The sequence below is a fragment of the Dipteris shenzhenensis genome, chromosome 2 (assembly GCF_047967505.1).
Source record: "Dipteris shenzhenensis isolate YYH24624 ecotype China chromosome 2, Dip_SZ_1.0, whole genome shotgun sequence".
NCBI classification, from domain to species: Eukaryota; Viridiplantae; Streptophyta; class Polypodiopsida; order Gleicheniales; family Dipteridaceae; genus Dipteris; species Dipteris shenzhenensis.
The window spans coordinates 48,092,999-48,115,107 of record NC_141597.1 but is presented as its reverse complement, the minus strand read 5'-3'; the positions used below and the strand labels follow the sequence as shown (position 1 = coordinate 48,115,107).

Sequence of the window (22,109 nt, the reverse complement as noted above, 5' to 3'; positions counted from 1 at the left end):
TTCACACCACCCGACGGAAAAGACATAAAAGACAATTGAGCATTTACTTTCCATGATAGTTTATTGGCTTGGTGGATGAGGAGATGGGTGTAGACCCCGCTTCCCAAGTTCAATACCCAGTTAAAGTTCATTCATGATATTTTTCAGACTTCCTTTGCTTGGGCGGCCTTCTTACACTGGACAACCTTTTTTCCTTTGAGCATCCGGGCCCGCGACTTTCCATGGTAGTTTATTGGCTTGGTGGATGAGGAGATGGGTGTAGACCCCGCTTCCCAAGTTCAATACCCAATAAAGTTCATTCGCGGTTCAAATTTTTCAGACTTCCTTTGCTTGGGTGACCTTCTTACACCGGGCAACCTTTTTTCCTTTGAACATCCAGACCCGCGACTTTGATTGGTCAAAGTGGGACAACGGCCCTTCACCATTCCTTCGGCCAGCCTAGTCTGAACCTGCCTAATAAGTATAAGGTGGTGGTGGTGGGTGGCTAAGCAACTACGTTTATGAGGGACGTGGAAAGCCCGTCCTCGTGCATCCTTCTAATTCCGTTGCTTTCCTTTCCTTTATGGGCCTTTCCTTGTGTGAGGCCACAACCGTCTGCAGGAATATGGAGCACCCCCATAATATTGTAGTGCATGGGCACTGTCTCGCAATGCCTTTTCCATCCCCCGGCCATATCTTCCCGTTGCTCCACCTCTGTAAGCTCATCGCCCTCCATGGCTTCGCCATCACCTTCGTTACCACCCCCCGCTTCCGCTCCTCCGTCGTCCTCGATCATCACTCTTGTTCTCTCATCGACTTTCGCCTCGTTTCCTTGCCTGATGGCCTCCCCCTTGATTTCTCGCCCACCTCCTTAGATTCGCTCAGAGTTCTCTTTGCTTCCTTCCAGAACCTCAAGGTCCCCTTCCAGCACCTCGTGCAGCAGCTGCTCACCGCTGATGCCGTCCCACCTCTCTCCTGTATCATCTCCGATGTTCACCTTGGATGGACGCAAGATGTGGCCGATCAATTTGGACTTCCCAGACTGGCTTTATGGACCTCCAATTTGTCTGAACTTTGGACGTTATTCAACGCCCCGGAGCTCGTTTCTAAAGGATACCTTCCACTGAAGTGTAAATTCAAAAGCGTTCGGCCATGGCGACACCGGATAGCTTCTCCTTACTAGTTTCGTGTAGCGACATGTGAACGTGGTTTGCTTGCTCATGAATCTCTCTTTGATGCGTAAGCGCTCATTATTGATTCGGCAATGCACAGTTCCTATAATTCTGATACATTCCATATTTGCAGCCGACTGTCAGATGAATGGCACCGCTGTTGTTGGAGATGGCGACTCGGCTTGCATTCCAGGACTTCCACCTTTGAAACCACGAGATCTGCCTAGCTTTCTTACCATCACCCAAAATTGCTCAGATATATTGTTTCGCTACTTCGTTGACCAAACAACTCGTATTACCGAAGCCAAACACGTGCTTGTAAACTCTTTTTACGAACTGGAATCAGCTGTATTTGCTGCTATGAGGAAATCGGGCATCTCCAACATCCTTCCCGTTGGACCACTCATGCTTCTAGCGGAAAAAGATTGGTCGAATCGTCAAAGCAACACAGGCGCAATTGAAGATGAAGAAAAATGCTTGCAGTGGCTAGATGCTCAAGCGAAAAACTCTGTGGTATACGTTGCGTTTGGAACGACACACTCTATCACAGAAGATCAAGCCTTGGAATTTGCGTCCGGCCTGGAAAGCTGCGGGTATCCTTTTTTATGGGTTGTGCGACCAGGCCTAGCGAAAGGAATCGATGGCAACCCTCTCTCGGAATCCTATCTCAACCGAATTAAAAGCCACTCCATGGTTGTACCCTGGGCGCCACAGGCGAGGGTATTGGCGCATCCTGCAGCAGGGTTGTTTTTGTCTCATTGCGGATGGAATTCTACACTGGAGAGCATCTGTGCAGGAGTGCCAATGCTATGCTGGCCGATAATGGGAGATCAACCATTAACGTGCAAACTCATAGAAGATGAATGGAAATTCGGAATGAGGATTGGACGGGAGAGGAGCAGTGGGCTGACGAGGGCAGAAGAAGTCAAAAGGGCGGTGAGGATGGCGATGAGGGATAGGGAAGAGCTGAGGAGGAGAGCATTGGAGTTTAGAGAAGCTGCGAGGAAAGTCACTCTCTCTTCTTCTTGCAATATCGACTTCATATGCAACAGTATAAGAAAGGTTAGAGAACCCCAGTGCAACTTCTAGCTCTCTCTTATGCAGATAGCTTTTATGAAGTAACAATTGATGGTGCTTCATTCTAGTTGATGTTTGGTCTTTGCGTTCCTTTGCTACAGAGGTAGCTCTCTTCCTCTCCCTAGATTTTTTTATATCCAATTTTGTCTCCTTTTAATAAAATTCTTTTCCTCCAAAAAAATTAATGGTGCTTCATTGAGTGGGATCTTAAGGATATTTTATCCACATTAATGGTGTTGTGCTACCCACATGCTTAGTTCTTGTGGGAGAGCCTTTGATTTGACTAGGTGAGTATATCACATTTACTGCTTCATTTAGTAGGAGCTTCAAGGTTATTTATCCACATTAGGTGTCTCCAATGGTGTTTTGCTAGCCAAATGCTTAGTTATTATGGGAGAGCCTACCTTAGTATACTATTGTGGCATAGCCATTAGATAGGTTGCCCTTTAGTATGTTGTTTGTTTCATTGAGAAAGTGCGCACAAGTCAATTGAAAAGTCAAGTCTAGCATACTTATGTTTTTTTGGGGGGTTTCTTTGAACAATGGAAGTTTTATCACATTCAAGAGTTATACTTCAAATGTGAAATCTTAATATTGTGAAGCTCTAAGTTTTGCATTTGTTTTCCCTTCGCTTGTTAAAGTAATTTGAATGAAAATTTTTAACATTGCACAATCAACCCATTAGGAAAAAAGGGAGCTCATTTTGGGGCCTTTTAGCCAAGAAAGAAAATAGCCCTCCACCAATCAAAGGAGGGCTAATGTAACATTGAAAATTTTAGAAAAAGGAAAACAAAAGAAATGCGGTCGAGTTTGCATACAATGAGAACACTTGAGCTACTTTATTAAATCTGACATACAGTGCAGAATTTGGTATTTCTAATGTCACCGACGCGTCCGAAGCTGGCCAAAAGCCTTGGAAAGGCTTTTGAAACGTTGAAAACGGGCCCCCGGAGGCCCGAAAAAGGCCAAAAAGGCTCGAAAAGCAACTTAAACAAATGAAAGCAATTTGACAGGCCGGGTCCAACCTATCAAATCGCTTTCATTTGTATAGGTTGCTTTCTGGGCCTTTATGGCCTTTTTCAGGCCTTTGGGGGCCTGCTTTCGACGTTTCAAAAGCCTTTCTGGAGGTTTTGGCTTGCTCCGAACATGCCAGTGATGTCAAAAATACCAAATTATGCACTGTACGTTATGTCATTATTTATTCTTTTAGAGGAACGAAAAATGAAGGAATCCTGAATTTCTCTCAGGGTCCCAAAATGACCTCCCTTTTTTCCTAATGACACAAAAGAAAATTCAAAAAAAATCTATGCCTAGTATTTTTCATTGCAAGATAGGTTACATTTAATAAATACACATCCAATCACACGATGACAAAATGATCATCAATACATCGAGCGCACTCCAAAATGACAATCAATCACAGCAAACGACACTCCAAAAGAGAATACATGCATACCCAAAATAAGACCGTTTTAGTATTTTTGGGACAATCCCTCAATTTTGGGAAGAATTTGATCATCTCTTTCCACCCTCTCTCTCTTATTATGTTGCTCTTTTGGCACCCTATCTCGCACTCTCATCCTTGCACTTCTTTCCCCTCTCATCCACCCTTTCCCCCCTCCCATTCTTGCATGGCCTTTCATGACACCAATGGTCAAACTTAAGTTCACACCCTAGAAATCCCTCTCTCTCTCACGCTGCTGACCTCAAGACTATTAAATGTATATTTAATATGGCACATGAAGCAAATACAAGCCATCCTTGTCCACTGTGCATGCAAACGAGAGTACCTGCAAAGGGTGGTAAAAAGAATCAACCAATGGGCCTCTGAACTTGCAGAGATAGATCAAAATAAGGCACCGGGGATAGGGATGCTCCAGGGAAAGTTCCATCATGGAACCCAATTCTTGAAATTCCTCTTGAGCGAGTACACATTTGTGCGCTTCATGCTATTGTGGGAATAATTAAAAAGTTGGTGCATGTGTACATCATTGATGCATATAAATTGAAGCCCCAACAAGAGAGAGAGGATGATTGCAAGAATTGAAAGGGTTCTTTTAGATATGGGACTACACTCTGGGCAAGTAAAGATTACAAAAGATGAGAAAAGATCTGGAAAGACATGCAATGTTCCTTGTAAGCCAAGCTTTGGTGGTGTCAGGGATTTAAAATTTCTTTATGCAAAGAAGAAGATTGACAAGCTCAAACGTGCTAATGAGTTTGATCAATGCCTGTTGTGAACGACGAGGGAAGGGACAAAAAAGATTGGAAAAGGCCCGAGTGTGGTTAGCTCTTGATAGCTTGGTACCTATACTCTACAAAAGAAAATATTCAAAGATGATGATGCACATTGTTTCATCAATGCTGTGAATGACTTTAGCCGGAATATGGAGATATCTTGGGGAAATAATCATTTCACACAGTACATGGTAATCTCTAACTTGGACATTGAGATGTGCATATTGAATGGTCCTATATTTACTAATTTGTTTTTCTATTTGGCAGCACATTTTATAAGCTCATGCACCATACATGGCATGGAATTATGGAAGCATTGGAGTGTGGTCCACTCAGGGCATGGAAAGATTGCATTGGCAAGCACGTTGTGCATATAATAGAGCGACATGGTAGAACTAAGTCAAGCCCAATGGTTCAATTGGTTCAATGGTGATACATGCGTATCGAAATAAGAGTAGATGCAACACTAGCATTCAAAGATTCCTTAGTGTCCCATGCAGTGCAAGATGTTAATGCAGAATGTTAAAGAAGAATATACAACTCGTCAAATGCAAGGTGGCATGCAACCCATCATAAACAAGGGCGCATATGGGTGGAGAAAGATGAAAATGATGGTGTAGACTCTTCCAATGTGGATGCCCATGCATAAGTTTCAAAATTTCATTGTAATTTTAGTTATGTGATTTGCTGTAAAGTCAACATATAATGGCCATGAGTTGCAGTACAAATGAGAAATTTTGAAATATTGGATGTTAACTATAAGTATTTAGCTCAAGGTTGCACCAATTTTACTTTTTTTAAAGAGTTTTTATTAAAACAAGTATTTTTAAAAATTAGGGTTTTGGGTCCTATATAAAAGAATGGGCCCTCATTTTCATTTTATTGTTTATAGAGTTCTCCTCCCACACCACCTCCCACTTGCCCTTGACATTTCCACCCCATGTCTCACACCCTCACCCTTTCTCTCACACATTCTCTCCATCCCCCATGGCCACGCCCAAGATCAAGGCACTACGGAGACTGGCACAACCAGACCCACCTCTAGACTCAAAGACAAAGATTGATAACCTCGCCCCCTCTTCCCTCGATGATCCCTGTCGAAGGGAGAAAATGCCAATCCAGAAGCCAAATAGGGAGCAAGGAGCAAGCCCATAGATAGAGGGACAAAGGAAGGCACAAGAGGAACAGAGGAAGGCACAAGAGGATCGTTATGCAAAGGCTGGTGACTTAGAGAACGCATAGGAGGTGCGTGAGGGAGAGGAACATCGAAGGACAGAGCAGAGGACTAAGGTAAGAACAGACAATCAAGGTCCATGCCAATGGGGGCAAGGACATCAAGCTTCAAGTCTGGAGCAAAGAGGCCCTCAACATCCAGGAAGAGGCCCTCCACATCAAGGGCAAAGAGGCCCTCCTCCAGTGAGGTGATATAGATTCAAGCCAGGGACGGTGGCACTTTGGGAGATCATAAAGTTTCAAAAGTACAATCGATCTACTCATCCTGATGGCTTGGGTGGTACATGAGGTCATGCAAGATCTAAACAATAGCTCAACATCCTAGTTTTATAGGCACGGAGTTGTGGAGGCTCCCTGGCATATTTCTAGAGACACCTTGCTTTCCATGCAACATGCAGGTGAGGCCTACCTAGACCTCATGGATGACACCTAGCTGGCTGCCATCCATAGGAAAAGGGTCACGGTGACCACCAAAGACATGCAGTTTATTGTCCGTCTTAGGAATCCCAAGGGCACTTAGGGATGTTGTATATGCTTCACCTTGGGCGATAGTTATAGTTTATGTACTCTACCTATGGGCATCTGTCTTGTATTAGCCTCTTTTCAATAAAATAAAATGTCTTTTTTTGAATGGTCTTTGTATGTGCAACCTCAAATTTATTTTCATTGTATTTGAAATCTATTAATTTACTTACATGCAATCTCAATTTACTTACGAAAGACTTTCTGATGATGTATATAGCAACAAAATGAAATAATAAACATCAAATCTCAATAGAACATGCAAAAGAAAATAATACTCAATTTTACTTAACATGGGAAAGGAAACAATGTTCTGTAGCGGGAAGAGAAAATAATTTGAAAATGGTATTCTTTATTGACATAGAGTAGTATTGCAAAGAGCACTCACTTGAACGCACACGCTACTCTAGTCTACGCTTCTTCTTGCTTGGTTCAAATCCATTTTTTGCTTGTTGAAGCAGAGAGGGTTGCACAATTTCATTCTTTATAGCTTGGGGAGCTATAACGCCAGCTAGCCCTGCAATAGCTATGATACTATGGACTCACTATGGAGAGGACCGGATCATGTGTTCAAGAACAAAAATAAAGCTACACTTTGCCTAACCAAAACAACATGATCTGCAGTAGGATGGATAGGCCTCATCTTTACCATCTGACTAAGGACCTTGAACTTCATGATATTCAACTTTCCATCCGGCCATAATTGTCAATGGAGCACGAAAATGTGTTAAGCCACTTTGTTGATGTAGTGGTCGATCGAAGCCATCCCCCCACTAGAAGACCCTCTAGTTCCACCCTTGAGCCTGGTATATTCATCAACCCATAAGATATCCTCAACCAACATATCACATCAAAACCTGAAGATTATATAAATTAATAAAACAACATTTTTCAAGAATTAATAAGAATAAGTGTTTTTTACAGATGAAAAAGAACATGTTAAAAAAATCATATTTGGGAGAGACATCAGCAACTATGTGCATCATTTCTATGCGAAAAAAACCCCTGCAAGCCCTAAATTCGACATCGTGCGACCAGCTCACTGATCTGACATTGTGCGACCAGCTCCCAGTGAGCTGGTCGCACGATGTCGGATTTAGGGCTTGCAGGGGTTTTTTTTGCATAGAAATGATGCACATGGTTGCTGATGTCTCAGTGGCCTCCCAAATATGATTTTTTTAAAATATTATTTTTCTATATTACAAAACCATAAACCTAATTGTTTCCACAAATGGAGTGGTAGGGGCAAGTGGCATTGGCAGGATGTCTTGGGTTTAAAATCATAAATTTTGGTTGGGTTTTGTACTCTAAACCCTAAACCCTATTTTTTATTCCCTAAAACTAATTGTATTCCATGTGTCCTGAATAAAAACCATAAACCTGCTATTTTCCCTATGTTTCAAAACCATAACCCTAATTTTTTCCACAAATTGAGTGGCAGGGGCAGGATGCCCTAGGTTTAAAATCATAAAATTTGGTTGGGTTTTGTACCCTAAACCCTAAACCCTATTTTTTATTCCCTAAATCATATTTGGGAGGCCATTGAGACATCAGCAACCATGTGCATCATTTGTATGCAAAAAACCCCCCTGCAAACCCTAAATTCGACATCGTGTGACTAGAGCCCAGTTTTTGCACGATGTCAGATTTAGGGCTTGCAGGGGTTTTTTTTGCATACAAATGATGCACATGGTTGTTGATCAATGTCTCAGCGACCTCCCAAATATGATTTCTTTAAAATATTATTTTCACCCTAAACACTAAACCCTAATTATTTCCACAACTGGAGTGGCAGGGGCAAGTGGTCGTGGCAAGATGTCCTAGCTTAAAAATCATAAAATTTGGTTGGGTTTTGTACTCTAAACCCTAAATCCTATTTTTTATTCCCTACTAGTTGAAGACTGAGCAATGATTTTTGTTACTAAAATGGAACCTAGAATTATACTAATGGTTTTGAATCACATGATGAAGCTGGCAAAGCTACATACCTTTTCTGCCTCATCATGGACTGTATCAGCTACAGTGTCCAATTGGATTCCCTTTTGTGGTTGGTCTTGAACTTTATGTTGGCTTGAGGTGCCAACTTCTTCCTCTCTCTCTCCCCAAACAATTCCCTTTGCAAATTCATGAACTGCTTATCGGACATGTCGTACTCTGGTGTGGCATCCTTGATTGCCTTCTGTGTTAGTTGGGTTGCCTCCAAATCGGTGAGGCTCGCGTTATCAAAGCATGCAATCTCATCGATTTCGGGATTGAATGGAGCATCAAAGTCAATGACATCATCAAAGGTGTCATTCGAGAGCCGACTTAGTACCTCATCCTCTTGGAGACCCGTTTCTTCCATCACTTCCAAGAGGGTAAGGTATTCCTCATCCTCAATCCTAATTGGATCAACCAAAGCAAGGTGTGGTTTGGTTGCTGCCTCATCTGGATTATAGGTAGAGGATGGAAATGCACGAGTTGGATATGAAGATAAGATGACCTCACTTTCAACTTGCTCCTCAGCTAAGTTAATAGTATGCTCCTCAGGCTCTAGATCTAGGTTTATGTCATCTCCTCCACCACTTGTTGATGGACCTGCTCCGCCATTTGTGGATGCAGGGCCCTTGCAGTGCTCGCCAACATCCTCATCAAACTTGCTAGTCACAAGAAGAATGGTAAGGGATGCATCTCTTTGGATCAAATGAATTGGGGGAGATGAATCATCCCCGATGGGAATAGCGTACTCATAGAGAGAGATAGGGACATTATCCATGGCCCTACCTAGTGTCTTCTTGAAGTTAGCACTCTGGTCAAAAGGGCTCAAAATATCCAATGAAACCCATTGGTAAGGGGAGTTAGCAATCGCGATAGATTGCCCATGGATAAGTATATCAAAAAACTGAAGAGAGGGATTATCAGCAGGAAGGAGAGCTCTCAAGTGAGACTCAAGATGGAATGCCTTGTAGAAGAAAGGATAAACCTGATCTGTAGAGGCATGGGAATCAGTGGATGAAATCCACTGGTCAAAAGCCTCTCTAGGGGAAGCCATGAGTGTAGGAGGATGCTCGAGAAGACAAAAGAGGAGGCTATGGAATGCAAGGTTACTCAAGAGTGGGAAACTGAAAATGTGAAAATGACCTTAGAAGTGTACTTTGTAAAATGGGCATTTCCCTTAAAAATGCTCTTAATTACAATATTTTTATATTTATTGTTTTTACTTTGGAAAGTCTCTCTCTCTCTCTCTCTCTCTCTCTCTCTCTCTCTCTCTCTCTCTCTCTCTCTCTCTCTCTCTCTCTCTCTCTGTCTCTCACATTGGCCTTAGCTATCTCCCTCTCCTCTCTCCCCCTCTCTCCCTCCCTCTCCCTCCCTCTCTCTCTCTCTCTCTCTCTCTCTCTCTCTCTCTTTGTCTCTCTCTCTCTCTCTCTCCCTCGTTGCCCTTAGCTATCTCCCTCCTTCTCGCTCTCTCTCATAGACCCGCAAGGTCTACCCAGGATGTTAATATATCTTTCTTTCTTTCCCTCCCTTTGTGTCTCTCATGAATTGATCTCTCTCTCTCTCTCTCTCTCTCTCTCTCTCTCTCTCTCTATCTCTCTTTGTGACACCCAATGATCATCTTGTTGCCTTGTTTCCCTTAGCTATCTATGTCATGGACATTGATTTTACATATACACTTTTTGTATTTTGTTAGTGGCTCCACCCTTTGGATCAGTTGTATCTAGGTTTTTTTTCAATCTCATAGTCTCTTGAATACCTTTTAATTAACTTTCTTATTTTTCTCTTTCTCAAAGAGGTGCAAATGAATAAATGCAATCTTAACTCTCTCTCTCTTCCCATTCTCTACCTCTCTCTCTCTCTCTCTCTATGCCACTCTCCATCTCCCTCTTTCTATGCCCGTCTCCATCTCCATCTTTCCCTCCCCCTCCCTTTGTCTCTTTCCCTCCCTTTGTGTCCCTGACTCTCTCTCTCTCTCTCTCTCTCTCTCTCTCTCTCTCTCATAGTATATCTCTCTCTCTATTCATACTTCTCATGGCCAGGTGCATTATTTGTGTCCTTGACTACTCTCTCTCTCTCTCTCTCATAGTCTCTCTCTCTCTCACTCTCTCTCTCTCTCTCTCTCTCTCTCTCTCTTTCTTTCTCTCTCTCTCTCTCTCTCTCTCTCTCTCTCTCTCTCTCTTCATACATCTAACTCTGTCTCATGGCCAGGTGCATTATTTGTGTCGTTTATTGCACTCTCAACTTCTCTCTCTCTCTCTCACTCTCTCTCTCTCTCTATCTCTCACTCACTCACTCTAATTGCTATCTCTCTCTCTCTCTCTCTCTCACACACTCTCTCTCTTGCACAATACATATATACAAATATCCACATATTTAAAATTACAAATATTTATTGTTTTATCATTCATAGACCATAGAGAGCCATCAATCAAGCTATGGAGTGCTCCTTGATGTCCTTTTCATGTGCAAGCAACCAATCTCAACAACTCTACAAGATAGCAAACACATCAATCAAGCTAGGAGAGCACATTTTGAGCTCGACGTTCATCAAACACTTGGCATATATATCCACCAACATTGTGGACAAGCACACTCCTCTCTAACAATCTTGCTCATCCTTAGCTTCTCCTCTGCTACTCTTTTTTGTTTTTTTTGAAAACCATGGAAAATTTCCTAAAAGGTCAATTTTCATGCCCATGAGTCAACCTTCTATATGTGAAAGTCATGCAAAGATTTTGCCTTCCAATGAAATACCGACAAAATTTGGGATCTATTAATACATACTATCTTGATAATTTTTAATACAAACTAGAATTGTAAGATGTCTTCACCAAAATGTCACATTTGAAGTGTTCAATTAACATTGTACTAAATCTTCAGCATGACATGTTCTTGTTGTCCATCCATTGTCAAATAGCCTCCAAATAGCTTAGACAGCTAGTCCAATTCTAAGCTCTTGCAAGTGTAAGTAATCTTTGTTTTCCTTAACTGCCTACAACTTGCAAAGAAATCAACAAATCATGGAAATGGAAGAAACTAGCTCAACCTAGCATTTCTTCCACCAGTAGTTGGCTTCATAGTATTTCTCACACATTAGACATTCTATTTCTATATGATTCACTTATCTCCATGCTTGGAAGCGGCCATTCTAGACTCTCAAAAGAGGGCAAGGGAAGAGATTCTAATCTATCATACTATCCTTCTTCATCTTGCACAATGAACATTGAGTCATAGAAGAATATCCCATCCTTTTTTAATTCTGATGGTGTGCGACCTTCATACTAAAGATTCCCGATCTCAACATGGAGGACATGTAACGCCCTAGTTACGCATGCTACAGGCTTCCACTCTTTGTAAGTAGATGGATGTAGATATGTAAAACAAATACAAGGCATAATATAGTTGTGTCAAAGTCCCCAAATAAATGCAAATACTCTAAAATGCAAATGAAGTATTAGTACACTTTGAAAAACTTACAACTGGGACTACGATATGGAAGTCCTGCATTCGGATGTACGTATATGTTTGCATGGGTAAAGACATGCTGAATATATACTTGTGTCACTGTGTGATTGCCAGGAGAAATTTCAAAATCTAAGATCCTTCCCTTCCAATGTTTGGAGATGTCCATTGCATTCTTCCAACCCACTTTGTAGCACCCACGATTAGTGGATTGCATTGTGATCCAAGAATATTTCCTGTAGAGCTGAGGAATCCATTCCCCATGCTCATCCTTAACATTCTTCAATAGAGCTTCAATACAACAGACTGTAAACTACTTCTATATCTATCATTTTCTACTTCCATAGTTTCTACCCGTGTACAATATGATTAAAATTAGCTCTTTCTACCTCTTTCTACTTCCATAGACCCTCAAAATTTATATCTTCTCTTCTCTCTTTCTCTATCCCTCTCTTTCTCTTTCTTTGCAAGTCTCCCTCCCCCCCCTCTCTCCCTGTCTCTCTCTCTCTCTCCTCCCCCTACTTCCCTCTCTCCTTTAACTAAACCTCTCACAAAAACAAACAAAAACCATAGGGGTCAAACAGGGTTGTCCCTTATCACCAACCCTATTTGGTCTCTACATCAATGAGCTAGAGACTTTCATGGGGGTGTTCGAAGGGACCGGTTGCTCACTTGCCGGGATCATCATTAGGATTCTTCTTTATGCAGATGATGTGGCACTCTTGTCATCCACACCCGAGGGGTTCCAGCAACACCTGGATGCATTGCAGGATTTTTGTTTATCCCATGATTTGGAGGTCAACCTTGGCAAGACCAAGGTCATGATCTTTAACACCTCTCGAGCAATCATGCAACGGAAGGAGTTTACTTTCGGTGGGTCACCAGTTGAGATCGTATCCTCATACACTTACTTGGGGGTCATCTTCTCCAGCCCGTTCTTCACGATGAGACCAGCGATGTAGGCCAGACTGAGCAAAGGATACGCCTCACTGGCTTGGCTAGAGAGATAGTGCTTCCACTCACACTTTTAGGACCCTTGGACCAAGGCTCTTCTCTTCAACTCCTTGGTCCAACCAGCCGGTATGTATGGTAGCCCTTGTTGGGGACCTGACATGTCAGAGATAGAGTGGACACCAGTGGAGTGCTTGCAGATCCTCATGCTCTCATGGATGATCTGAGGGAAACCATCTATACCACATCACATCATTCAGGCCGAGTTTGGTGCTTCTTCAATCCAGCTAGATGTAGCCTTTCAGACCATCACATATCTACACCGGGTTAGATCATATGGGGACTGCACATCAAGGAGACAGAGGTTGCCATCGTTAGCTCTTGATTCCTCCATGAGGTTGGCCGCAGAGGGAGATGAGCGATGTTGGTATGCATAGACTCACAGATGGTTTGTGAGACTAGGGTTTCACATTGATAGGATACCTCCTTTTTAGTATAGTTTAGATGTCCCTCCGGTACTCCCACCCACCATCCTGATCGGGTCACCAACTAGGTTATTCGAGAGGATCTCCTGCAGCTACACACCTTTACGACCTGGTTGGAGTCAAGGGAGCTTCCAGTGAAGCTGAGTTTCTATAGAGATCACTGTCTTTGTATTTCTGAGGAGGGATTCATCACACCACCAGGGTAAATTGAGCTTCATATGCCTCACTCACTACGGATCTCCATCAGACAATTTTGGGTATCATCACACCGCCTCTGCATAGAGAGCGGTAGAGCAGAGGAGATCCCTAGGGACCATCGCATATACATATTGTGCGACTGTCAGGAGGTTGAGTCGGAGAAGCATTTTATTTTCAGGTGCCCAATGTACTATGAGATCCGTACTGTCTCTTCACAGACGACTCCGAGCTCCTTTCCAGATTCCTCGCCTACTTAGATCAGAGATGCCTTGCAGCCTTCATTCATGAGGGGGTCTGACATAGAGAGTACTTACTCAGGCGACGGGGCTTGGCCACACCATCAGACACCTCTCAGAGCAAGATCACAGAGTTCTTCCCATTGAGTGACATTGATCGTCCAGCCCGACGACTATAGCACGACACATGAGACATCGAGGGGACACATAGATCACTCTAGGGGACCCCCCGTCATTTTTTAGACTCGAGATACGTCCCACGGGAGTCACGATGGCTTTGGTATTGCGTTGAGCCTCCTCCAAGAGACCGAGATGGACGGGACCCCTTGACGGATGCCAGCGCCCCATCATCGGCTATGCACCACAGCCAGGGTGACATGACATATGGAGGATTACGTTCCGCTCTAGTTTTTTTTCTTTTCACTGTCATACCCAGATGTATTTGATTATGTATGATCAGACTTAGGATTCAGCACGGTTGATGATGCTCATTTTAGTAGCTCCACCCTTACTAGGATTTGTATCAGGTTTTCTTTCAGTCTCATAGACCCATTGGTCTTCCGAAGACTCTAATAATAAATTTCTCAGTTTGTCTTCCAAGGTACCCCTCACACAAACAAACATCAAATTATTTTGAAATACTTAGTTTAAGATATGCTCTCTTCCTACTCTGTTTCTCCACAAACAAAGAAAACATTATCAATATCATATCACTCTCTCTCTCTCCCTCCCAAAACTCTTTGATTAGGATCTCTTTTTCTTCCTTCTAAAACCTAGCAGTTTGAAATACAATCTCTTTCTCTCTCCCTCAATCATCCCCTCAACAGAAGAAAACATAGCAGTTCAAAATATAATTTCTCTCTCTCTTTTCCTTCCTCTATCTACCCCTCCTATACTAGCAAAGAAACAAACAACAATTTTCTATCTCTCTCCCTCACTCATTCCCTCAAACAGATAAAAAAACATAACAGTTTCAAATATAATCTCTCCCTCTCTCTCTCTCTCTCTCTTTCTCTCTCTCTCTCTCTCTCTCTCTCTCTCTCTTTCCCTTCCTCTATCTATCCCTCCTATACTAATGAAGAAACAAATGACTATTTTATGTCTCTCCCTCTTGCTCATCCCCTCAAATAAATAAAAAACATAGCAGTTCAAAATAATCTCTCTCTCTCTCTCTCTCTCTCTCTCTCTCTCTCTCTCTCTTTCCCTTCCTCTATCTATCCCTCCTATAGTGAAGAAAAAAAAGTCAAAAATCATCTTGCAGGTTTAAATATCATCTACCTCAATCTCTCCCTCTTGTCTTTTGTAACAAACATATAGACAAAGTGTGATACAAAAATGTATCTACTTAATACAGACAAAACTTTCAAGTCCAAATCACTTCATTACCTAGAAAGTATGTGTTCCTTCTTTGGGAGTTGACTCTCTATACTCCAAAAAGGTAGAGAAAGGCGAAAATTATAGAACACCCATTTTTCTCACTTCTTCTAAGCAGATTTAGGTCGCAACTTCAGGAGTTGACTCTATACTCCACAAAGGTAGGGAAAGAATAAAAAATGAGAGAACACCCATTTTTCTCACTCCTTCCAAGTAGATTTAGGTCGTAACTTTGGTTTCTAAGAGAGACTTAAATAAGCGGAGAATGAATGGAAGAGAAGAGGGATGAACAGAGCTTGGGCAGAAGTTTCTCTGAGAGATTTTTAAATGTGGAAAAAAAACGTGAGCAAAGAGGAGAGAGAATGACTAATCAAGAGTGGAATGAAGATATTTTGAAACCATTTGCTAGAAAGTAGCGGGAATGAATGCTTGAAACATTTTGGAAGAGAGAGAATAGGGAGAGAGCTGGTTAGGAAGTCAAAGTTTGGGCCAAATGGTTGAACCAAATGCAAAACATGAGCATCGTTCTAGCTAGGGGATAGTTTGCCATGGGAGGAAAACAAGGAGGCCTGACATGGTCAGGGCAGACCTGCCAAAGATAATTTTTTATTGTGAAGCACCAATGAAGTTTTTTGGGGTATTTTGGAAAAGACTAAAATTTCCCCTAGATTTGGGGAACCTTTGTTACAGAGAAGTCCACATGGCATAGTCTCCTTTATGGATATCATATTCCCTTATCCATGCCTCTAATATTTTAGTAATTCTCCAAAGTGCCCCTTTTTGAGTCCAGAATTTTTGTAATGAAAGAGAGAGATGGATGCATTGGTTTAGGAAAATATTTTTTTCATTGAGTAAAGGCAGTACTTAAGCTTCATTAAAATTTGAAATTTAGTAAAAAGAATATGAATGTTGATATATATATATATATATACATATATATATATATATAGAGAGAGAGAGAGAGAGAAAAATGTAACAAAACATGTTGTTTCCATCTGGAAGAAATGGTTAGTCTTAATCAAGATCCAATTTGAAAGAAATTAAAGGCCACCTTGAGACCTGAGGCAGGTATCTAACCCATCGTATGTTGTAGACGAGTCATGCTACTCGTTATAATAAAGTGTAATAATATTTTAATATAATAAACAATATGATTCTTAAAAAGTCCATTTTTTTTCATTCATATTCATAGACTATTTATTTTATTTGAGCAACAGGTTGGGTACACCCCCAACAACACCAGGTTATGTGCACTCTAACCTGTTTCTCAAATCAATATTTTATACTGATTTGAGCAATAGGTGGGATGCACCCCCAAACTGTTGCTCAAATCAATAATTTTTACTGATTTGAGCAATAGGTTGGGTGCACCCCCAACCTATTGCTCACTCAATAGGTTGGGAGCACTCCAACCTGTTGCTTAAATCAAAATATTTTACATATTATTTCTTGCATTTTAGGGTTTGGCTAGGGTTTAGGATTTAGGATCTAGGGTTCAAGGTCTAGGTTTTAAGTTCTAGGAGCAAGGGTTAAGGGTCTAGGGTTAAGGGTTTAGGGTTTAGGGTCTAGGGTCTAGAATTTAGGGTTTTAATGGTTTTAAGATCTAGGATTTAGGATTTATGATCTACGGTCTAAGATTTATGATATAGGGTTTAGAGTCAGAGTTTAGGAGGGTTACATAATGGTTTGGTTCTTGATTTGATATAAAAGTTGAGCATTTATAGGGTTAAATATTATAAATTAGAGATTTTTGGAGTTTTTTGGTAGTTTCTAATCTTAATATTTCTTGCATTTACAAATATTCACCCTAATAGAGGGTTAAGATGTGGTGTTATGTGAGAAGAATGAAGCAGTAGCCTTTGGACAAATACATAGTCTTGATCATATGAACGTGTATAATTTTCAACATTGTGGTGAGAAAAGATGTGTAGTGATAATCACCAATGTGATCAATCCTGAAGTACAATTAAAATATCCACATGAAGACTTTGAAACATTGGATGATATCTTACAATGTGACATTTTTGATATGCAAGCACAAAGAACTCTTGGGAATCGAGATGAAATTGTGCCAAAGATATACTTTCAAGATATCAAGAAAAATTATTCTCGGGGGAAAAACTTGATATGTTGTCCTTCTCCAGAGAAGTATTAACGGTTGGCAGATTCAAGGGCTATTCCTAGAATTTTCTCTATATGGTGGAGGTACTTATGTTGACTAGTGAAGGCATCATTTGAAATTCAATGGATAATACATCACATATACAGGTTCATAATACTATCAAATGGGGGTTAGCTTTCTTGAAATCAAGTTTTCCTAAGACAGTTTCCTTCAATGTGATGGAAGACACAACAAAGTATTATGACAAGAAAAAAGCTACACGAATGGGCTCCAAATCAAGAAATAGGAGTAGCTTTCATCATAATTGATGTTGACAGAGAAGAGGTTTCTCGTCTTGCAAGTGACTTGAACATGCTCACTGGTAGCCATGTAATGTTATCTGAGGAGAATGTAGAAAGGACTCTTATGTGCATTTGTTGTAGGAAACTTTACAAAAGAAAAGTTGCAAAAGATGACTGTGAAGCCATGCCCATCAGCATTTGGAGTAAGATAGGGACTAATAGATATAGCTATCTTCTTCAAGAGGATTCTTGTTTTCTTCATCAAGGTGATAAGGACTCAAGGATAAGAAATTGTAAACTCAAATTGAAACCCATGGTTAATGGGACATCCATATGTAATTGAGGATATCAATGGTTAGCTGGACTGTCAGATGGTACATATTGGACCATCTGGGCAGAGGTAAAAGACAAAGTGGTTCATAAAATTCATGGAAATGCCTACAAGCGTAAAAGTAAAAGAAGCACTTGAAATGCAACTGCAACTTGAAATGCAACTGCAACATGAAAGCAAATCCTTGACGATCATACATTACCACAGCCTCATCTTCCCTAAACAATGCTGAATGGAAGTGTGGAATGCCAACATCATCTTCCTTTGGGAATGACAAAGAGGGTTGTGCTAGAAACAGTTAATAAGACTTTATAAGGTAGAGAAGAGAGCATGATTTCAAGGGCAACCTTATATAAAATTTGGCATGGATAGTTTTTCCATATTAAGACACCATCAAAGCAAAGGATGTCGAAATGCAAGACATGTGATGAATTGAAAAATATCATTGAACATAGTAAATGTGAGCACAAGCGAGGAAAATATATAAGATAGCAAACAATCCATTTAAGTCATGTGCAAAATGCTAGATTTTTGTATGCCTCTTGGAGAGAGGAAGCTACTGTGCATGTCAAAAATTCCATGTGCATTACCATTGATGGCATGGATCAGAATACAACAACGTTACCAAGGTATAGATGTACCCCACTGCCATTGGAGGGTAAACGTGGACTAAAAACACATTTGTGTGGAGTATTAGTGTATGGATTTTGACTCTTTTGTGATGTATGGATTGATTGCTTGCATGAATACAATAGTAACCAAGTGGAAACATCCATCATGAAAGAAATACGAAAGGTCAAAGATGCATATGGATGTTTACGTTGCACCTTGGGTATATAGGCTGATAACTCTTGAAGAGAAAACAAGAATAGATATATATTTGGTTTATGTTGTATGCTGGTTGGTTTGAAAATATTAGAAGAAGTGGACGGTGGTTTTCTTCTTGTTGGCCATACACATGAAAACATAGATCCTATATCTAGTGCTATCTTTGAGTTAAAGTCAAGGGATGTTCTGACATTGGAGGATATGATGTCTCGAATTGGGGAAAAATTTGGAGGATCTAAAAAGGAGTAATTAGAAGTGACTATCTTGGAGAGAATAGTAGATTGGAGAGCATTCATAGAGCCACATTTAAAAGGGGGACATGATGCATTAATAGGGCACACAAATCTACACTATTTCCAATTTAGCATACATAATGATATTCTAGTGATGCAATGGAAGCACTACTCAATGGATGGAGATCATTTATGGAGTGAGCCATATGCTTTATTCCAGAGAATAAATCCATTGGAGGAATCTAGATTTATTCTTGTAAGGAACAAAGCACTTGACACAGATGAAATGAAAGGATTGGATGCCTTTATTAAACATCTGGCAATAAAGAATGGGGAGATAATCAAGTCAATTGAGGCACTTGTCAAATCTTTACAAAAATAAAGAAAATTTAATGAGCATTGAATACTTTAAATCTTTTTTTCCATAAGAAGCTATGTCACCGAGATCCACATTGGATACAAATACGGCAATAGATGAGGAAGAAGTTGAGCAATGCCTTTTACCTTGGAAATATTGTGGTAGGAAGGAGGATAAACCCTTACCAGAGTTTGTACCATCTGATGAGATTGCAAAGGGTATGTTTGTTGCAATTTGGTCATCTGATGTAGATTCAGAGTTGGATGAACAACGTGGCCCAATTTGGATGGAAAAGGTTTCTCATATAACAAGGGATGAGAAGGGAATGCCTATAACATTCACGGCTTTATGGTATGAACCAAATACTTTGAAAAGTCTCCCAAAAAAATATGCAATGAAACAACTATATGAGGGTTGCTTGCAAAAGAAACGTGAATGGATTCCAAATAAAGAGGGCTTGATAGAGGTGGAAGTGAGTAGCATTATTCATTGCTAGAAATGAAGGACACGAAGTTACAAAAAGAAGCATGGCTATGATGTTGAAAAATGTATGATCACAATTCCTTATCCTAGCCTTGCACATATTAAACATCATTTGGCTAGGCTTAACCCATCAAGTGAAAATGCAATCTACCAAAATCGAGCCAAAATCTGATGACTGTGAACGAGATTCAAAAGCATAGGATAATTTATTATATGCCTTGTTCCTGAAAAATGGTGTATCTTTATACCACCTTTAAATATATTATTTAATCAATTGGTGTATCTATACACCCCCTATATATTGAATTCAACAAATTCTTTTCCATACAATCAAATGGTGTATCTATACACCCCTTATATATTTAATTAAACCAAATCCATATATTGCATATTGAGTGGAGATGCACAACATTTTAAGCTTTATTAGACCATATTTGTGTGGGGGTGATCCATTTTTTTGCAAATTTACCCATGATGTATCGAGTACAGGTCACCATTTACAACCTTGGGGAATATTTTGGTTTATTATGTGGAACTTACACGTCTAGTGTTCCCAAAATAGCCAATTTATGAGTCTACTAAGTGATATTGGGCAGAGGTGTCTAGTTCAGAAAAAAAGTCCAAATGATGTGAGAAAGTCCAAAATTTTTGAATAGTGTGTTAAGGATGCATATCAATTGCTATGCTGTAGAGCTTCAGATATGACACTCATCTCCCATTTCCTTCAATAGGTGCATAAAAAATGTTTGAAGCAATAGGCACTATGGTGAGATGGCAAGATGCAATGGTGAAGAGGCTTCACATGGAATAATCATAAGGTTCCAGGGTAGAGGTGGACCACATCATTAAGAGGGAAGGTCTCGTAGGCAAGAAGGTAATATTGTTGTCACATTAGGGGGTGATAAAGTGGGAAATGGTTTTATTTTATTGGTTTACCCTTATGAGCTAATCAACTTCCGAGAACTTGGGGATGGGAACTTAGGTGTGGTTGTAGATTGTGACTTTGGGAAAAAGAATTAGTTCAACCTCAAGTACTGTCAACTCGAACTTGGGAAATGTGAACTTAGTCAGTTGGTCTGTAAAACATTTGACTTTTGGAGGTGGCCTGGATTGAAAATAGTGGGAGATACAGAAGAGGGCATCTATACTGGCTATGAAAAAGAAGACAACGACAACAGTGCCAGTCCAAACCAAGAGCAATCTATTCTAGCCATGCTCCAACCAATCGTGACAATTGTGTGGCACCTCAGTACCTTTGTTGTCTACCATGGAGGCTAAAAAATGGTAGGTATGTCGTCCCATGGCAACCACTATGTTGCCATGTGGCAGCCACATCATCCCTGAGTACACCTCCCCCATTCTCTCCTCATATGGGGGATTATAGATGGGGAGGTGACTTTTCCAACACCCCCTCTCACCAACACATCTTGGCCCAATCCCAGCACATCGACAAGATGCTCTAGTAGCTCTCATGTCGTTACCCTCTGGAATAATCTAGTGTCGATGGCGAAGACTCCTGGCTTCTCATCTACTAAAATGTGTAATGTTGGAAAACGTTTTGAAGAATCTATTTAACTAGTAGCAGTCGTTGGTTGTTGTAAGAACAAATGTTGTCAAATGGGTAACCGTGAAAAGATTATGGAGAGAAAAAAGAAAATTGGGGACCAAAAAGCAATCATCGTGTCACATATGTGTATCATATCTTAACAATGGCCATGCGTGAGGATGAAAATGGGCAACTACAAAAGTTTTTGTTTGATGGGAAAGACATTTGTTACACTGCATGGAACACTATGTATGGAATTCTAAGCCTTCATTTTTTAGGTACAAGCAACAACATACTAGGGGCAAAGAAAGCAAAATATGGAAACAAAGGAATCACTAGGAATGCATGGGAGCATATTGAAATGGGGAAAGCAACTATACAAGAGTTCATAGACAAGAATGTAGATACAATGCCACATAAGTGTTGCACAACATATTTTGATAGTTCTTGGGAGACACAACTTCTCATTCCATCAGTGTATAAACAAATAGATATCTTGCAAGAGGTGAACATGACAATAAATGGTCGAAGTCTACCTTCAGTAGAGTTTGGGAGGAGCTCGGGAGGAGTTTGGCATACGAGGTTCAAAAATGTGAGTGTATCAAAGACAATCACATTTTCCAAATGTGATATTTGCACATCCATCAAATTGGAATTGGAATGCATAGAAGGTCAAGAGGAGCATGCAAAATATCTAATGAAAAGAACAGTGCACATGATACAACAAATTTGAGCTATTGAAATATTTGCTATGGTTGGAGATTATGCTCTAAGGTAAATCTAAATCAATATTTGTGCATCATTCATGATAATATGGATCAATAGAAGACATGCATTCCACGGCTGCAACCTATTCCAAAATCATTGGGTCATGCAATGCAATTACCAGTGTCATTGACAGGAGTTATAATGCATGGTCAATGCCAGAATGCCTATGGCTAGTTTTCTATTGGACTTTGGCATGGGGACCCCAATTTCATAGTGGGATTCTTGGCAATGGGTTTACGGAATTTGGAGTGAAAT

General features: G+C 40.6%; 1 protein-coding gene across 1 annotated transcript; it reads left to right on the top strand.

Moving 5' to 3' along the window:
• Positions 1–649: 649 nt before the first annotated feature.
• On the top strand, positions 650–3,464 carry LOC147904887 (UDP-glycosyltransferase 85A2-like). Its single transcript, XM_087392588.1, has 3 exons — positions 650–1,109; positions 1,285–2,213; positions 3,312–3,464. The coding sequence occupies exons 1-3, from the start codon at positions 650–652 to the stop codon at positions 3,462–3,464; spliced, it is 1,542 nt and encodes a 513-aa protein (XP_087248714.1).
• Positions 3,465–22,109: the final 18,645 nt, after the last annotated feature.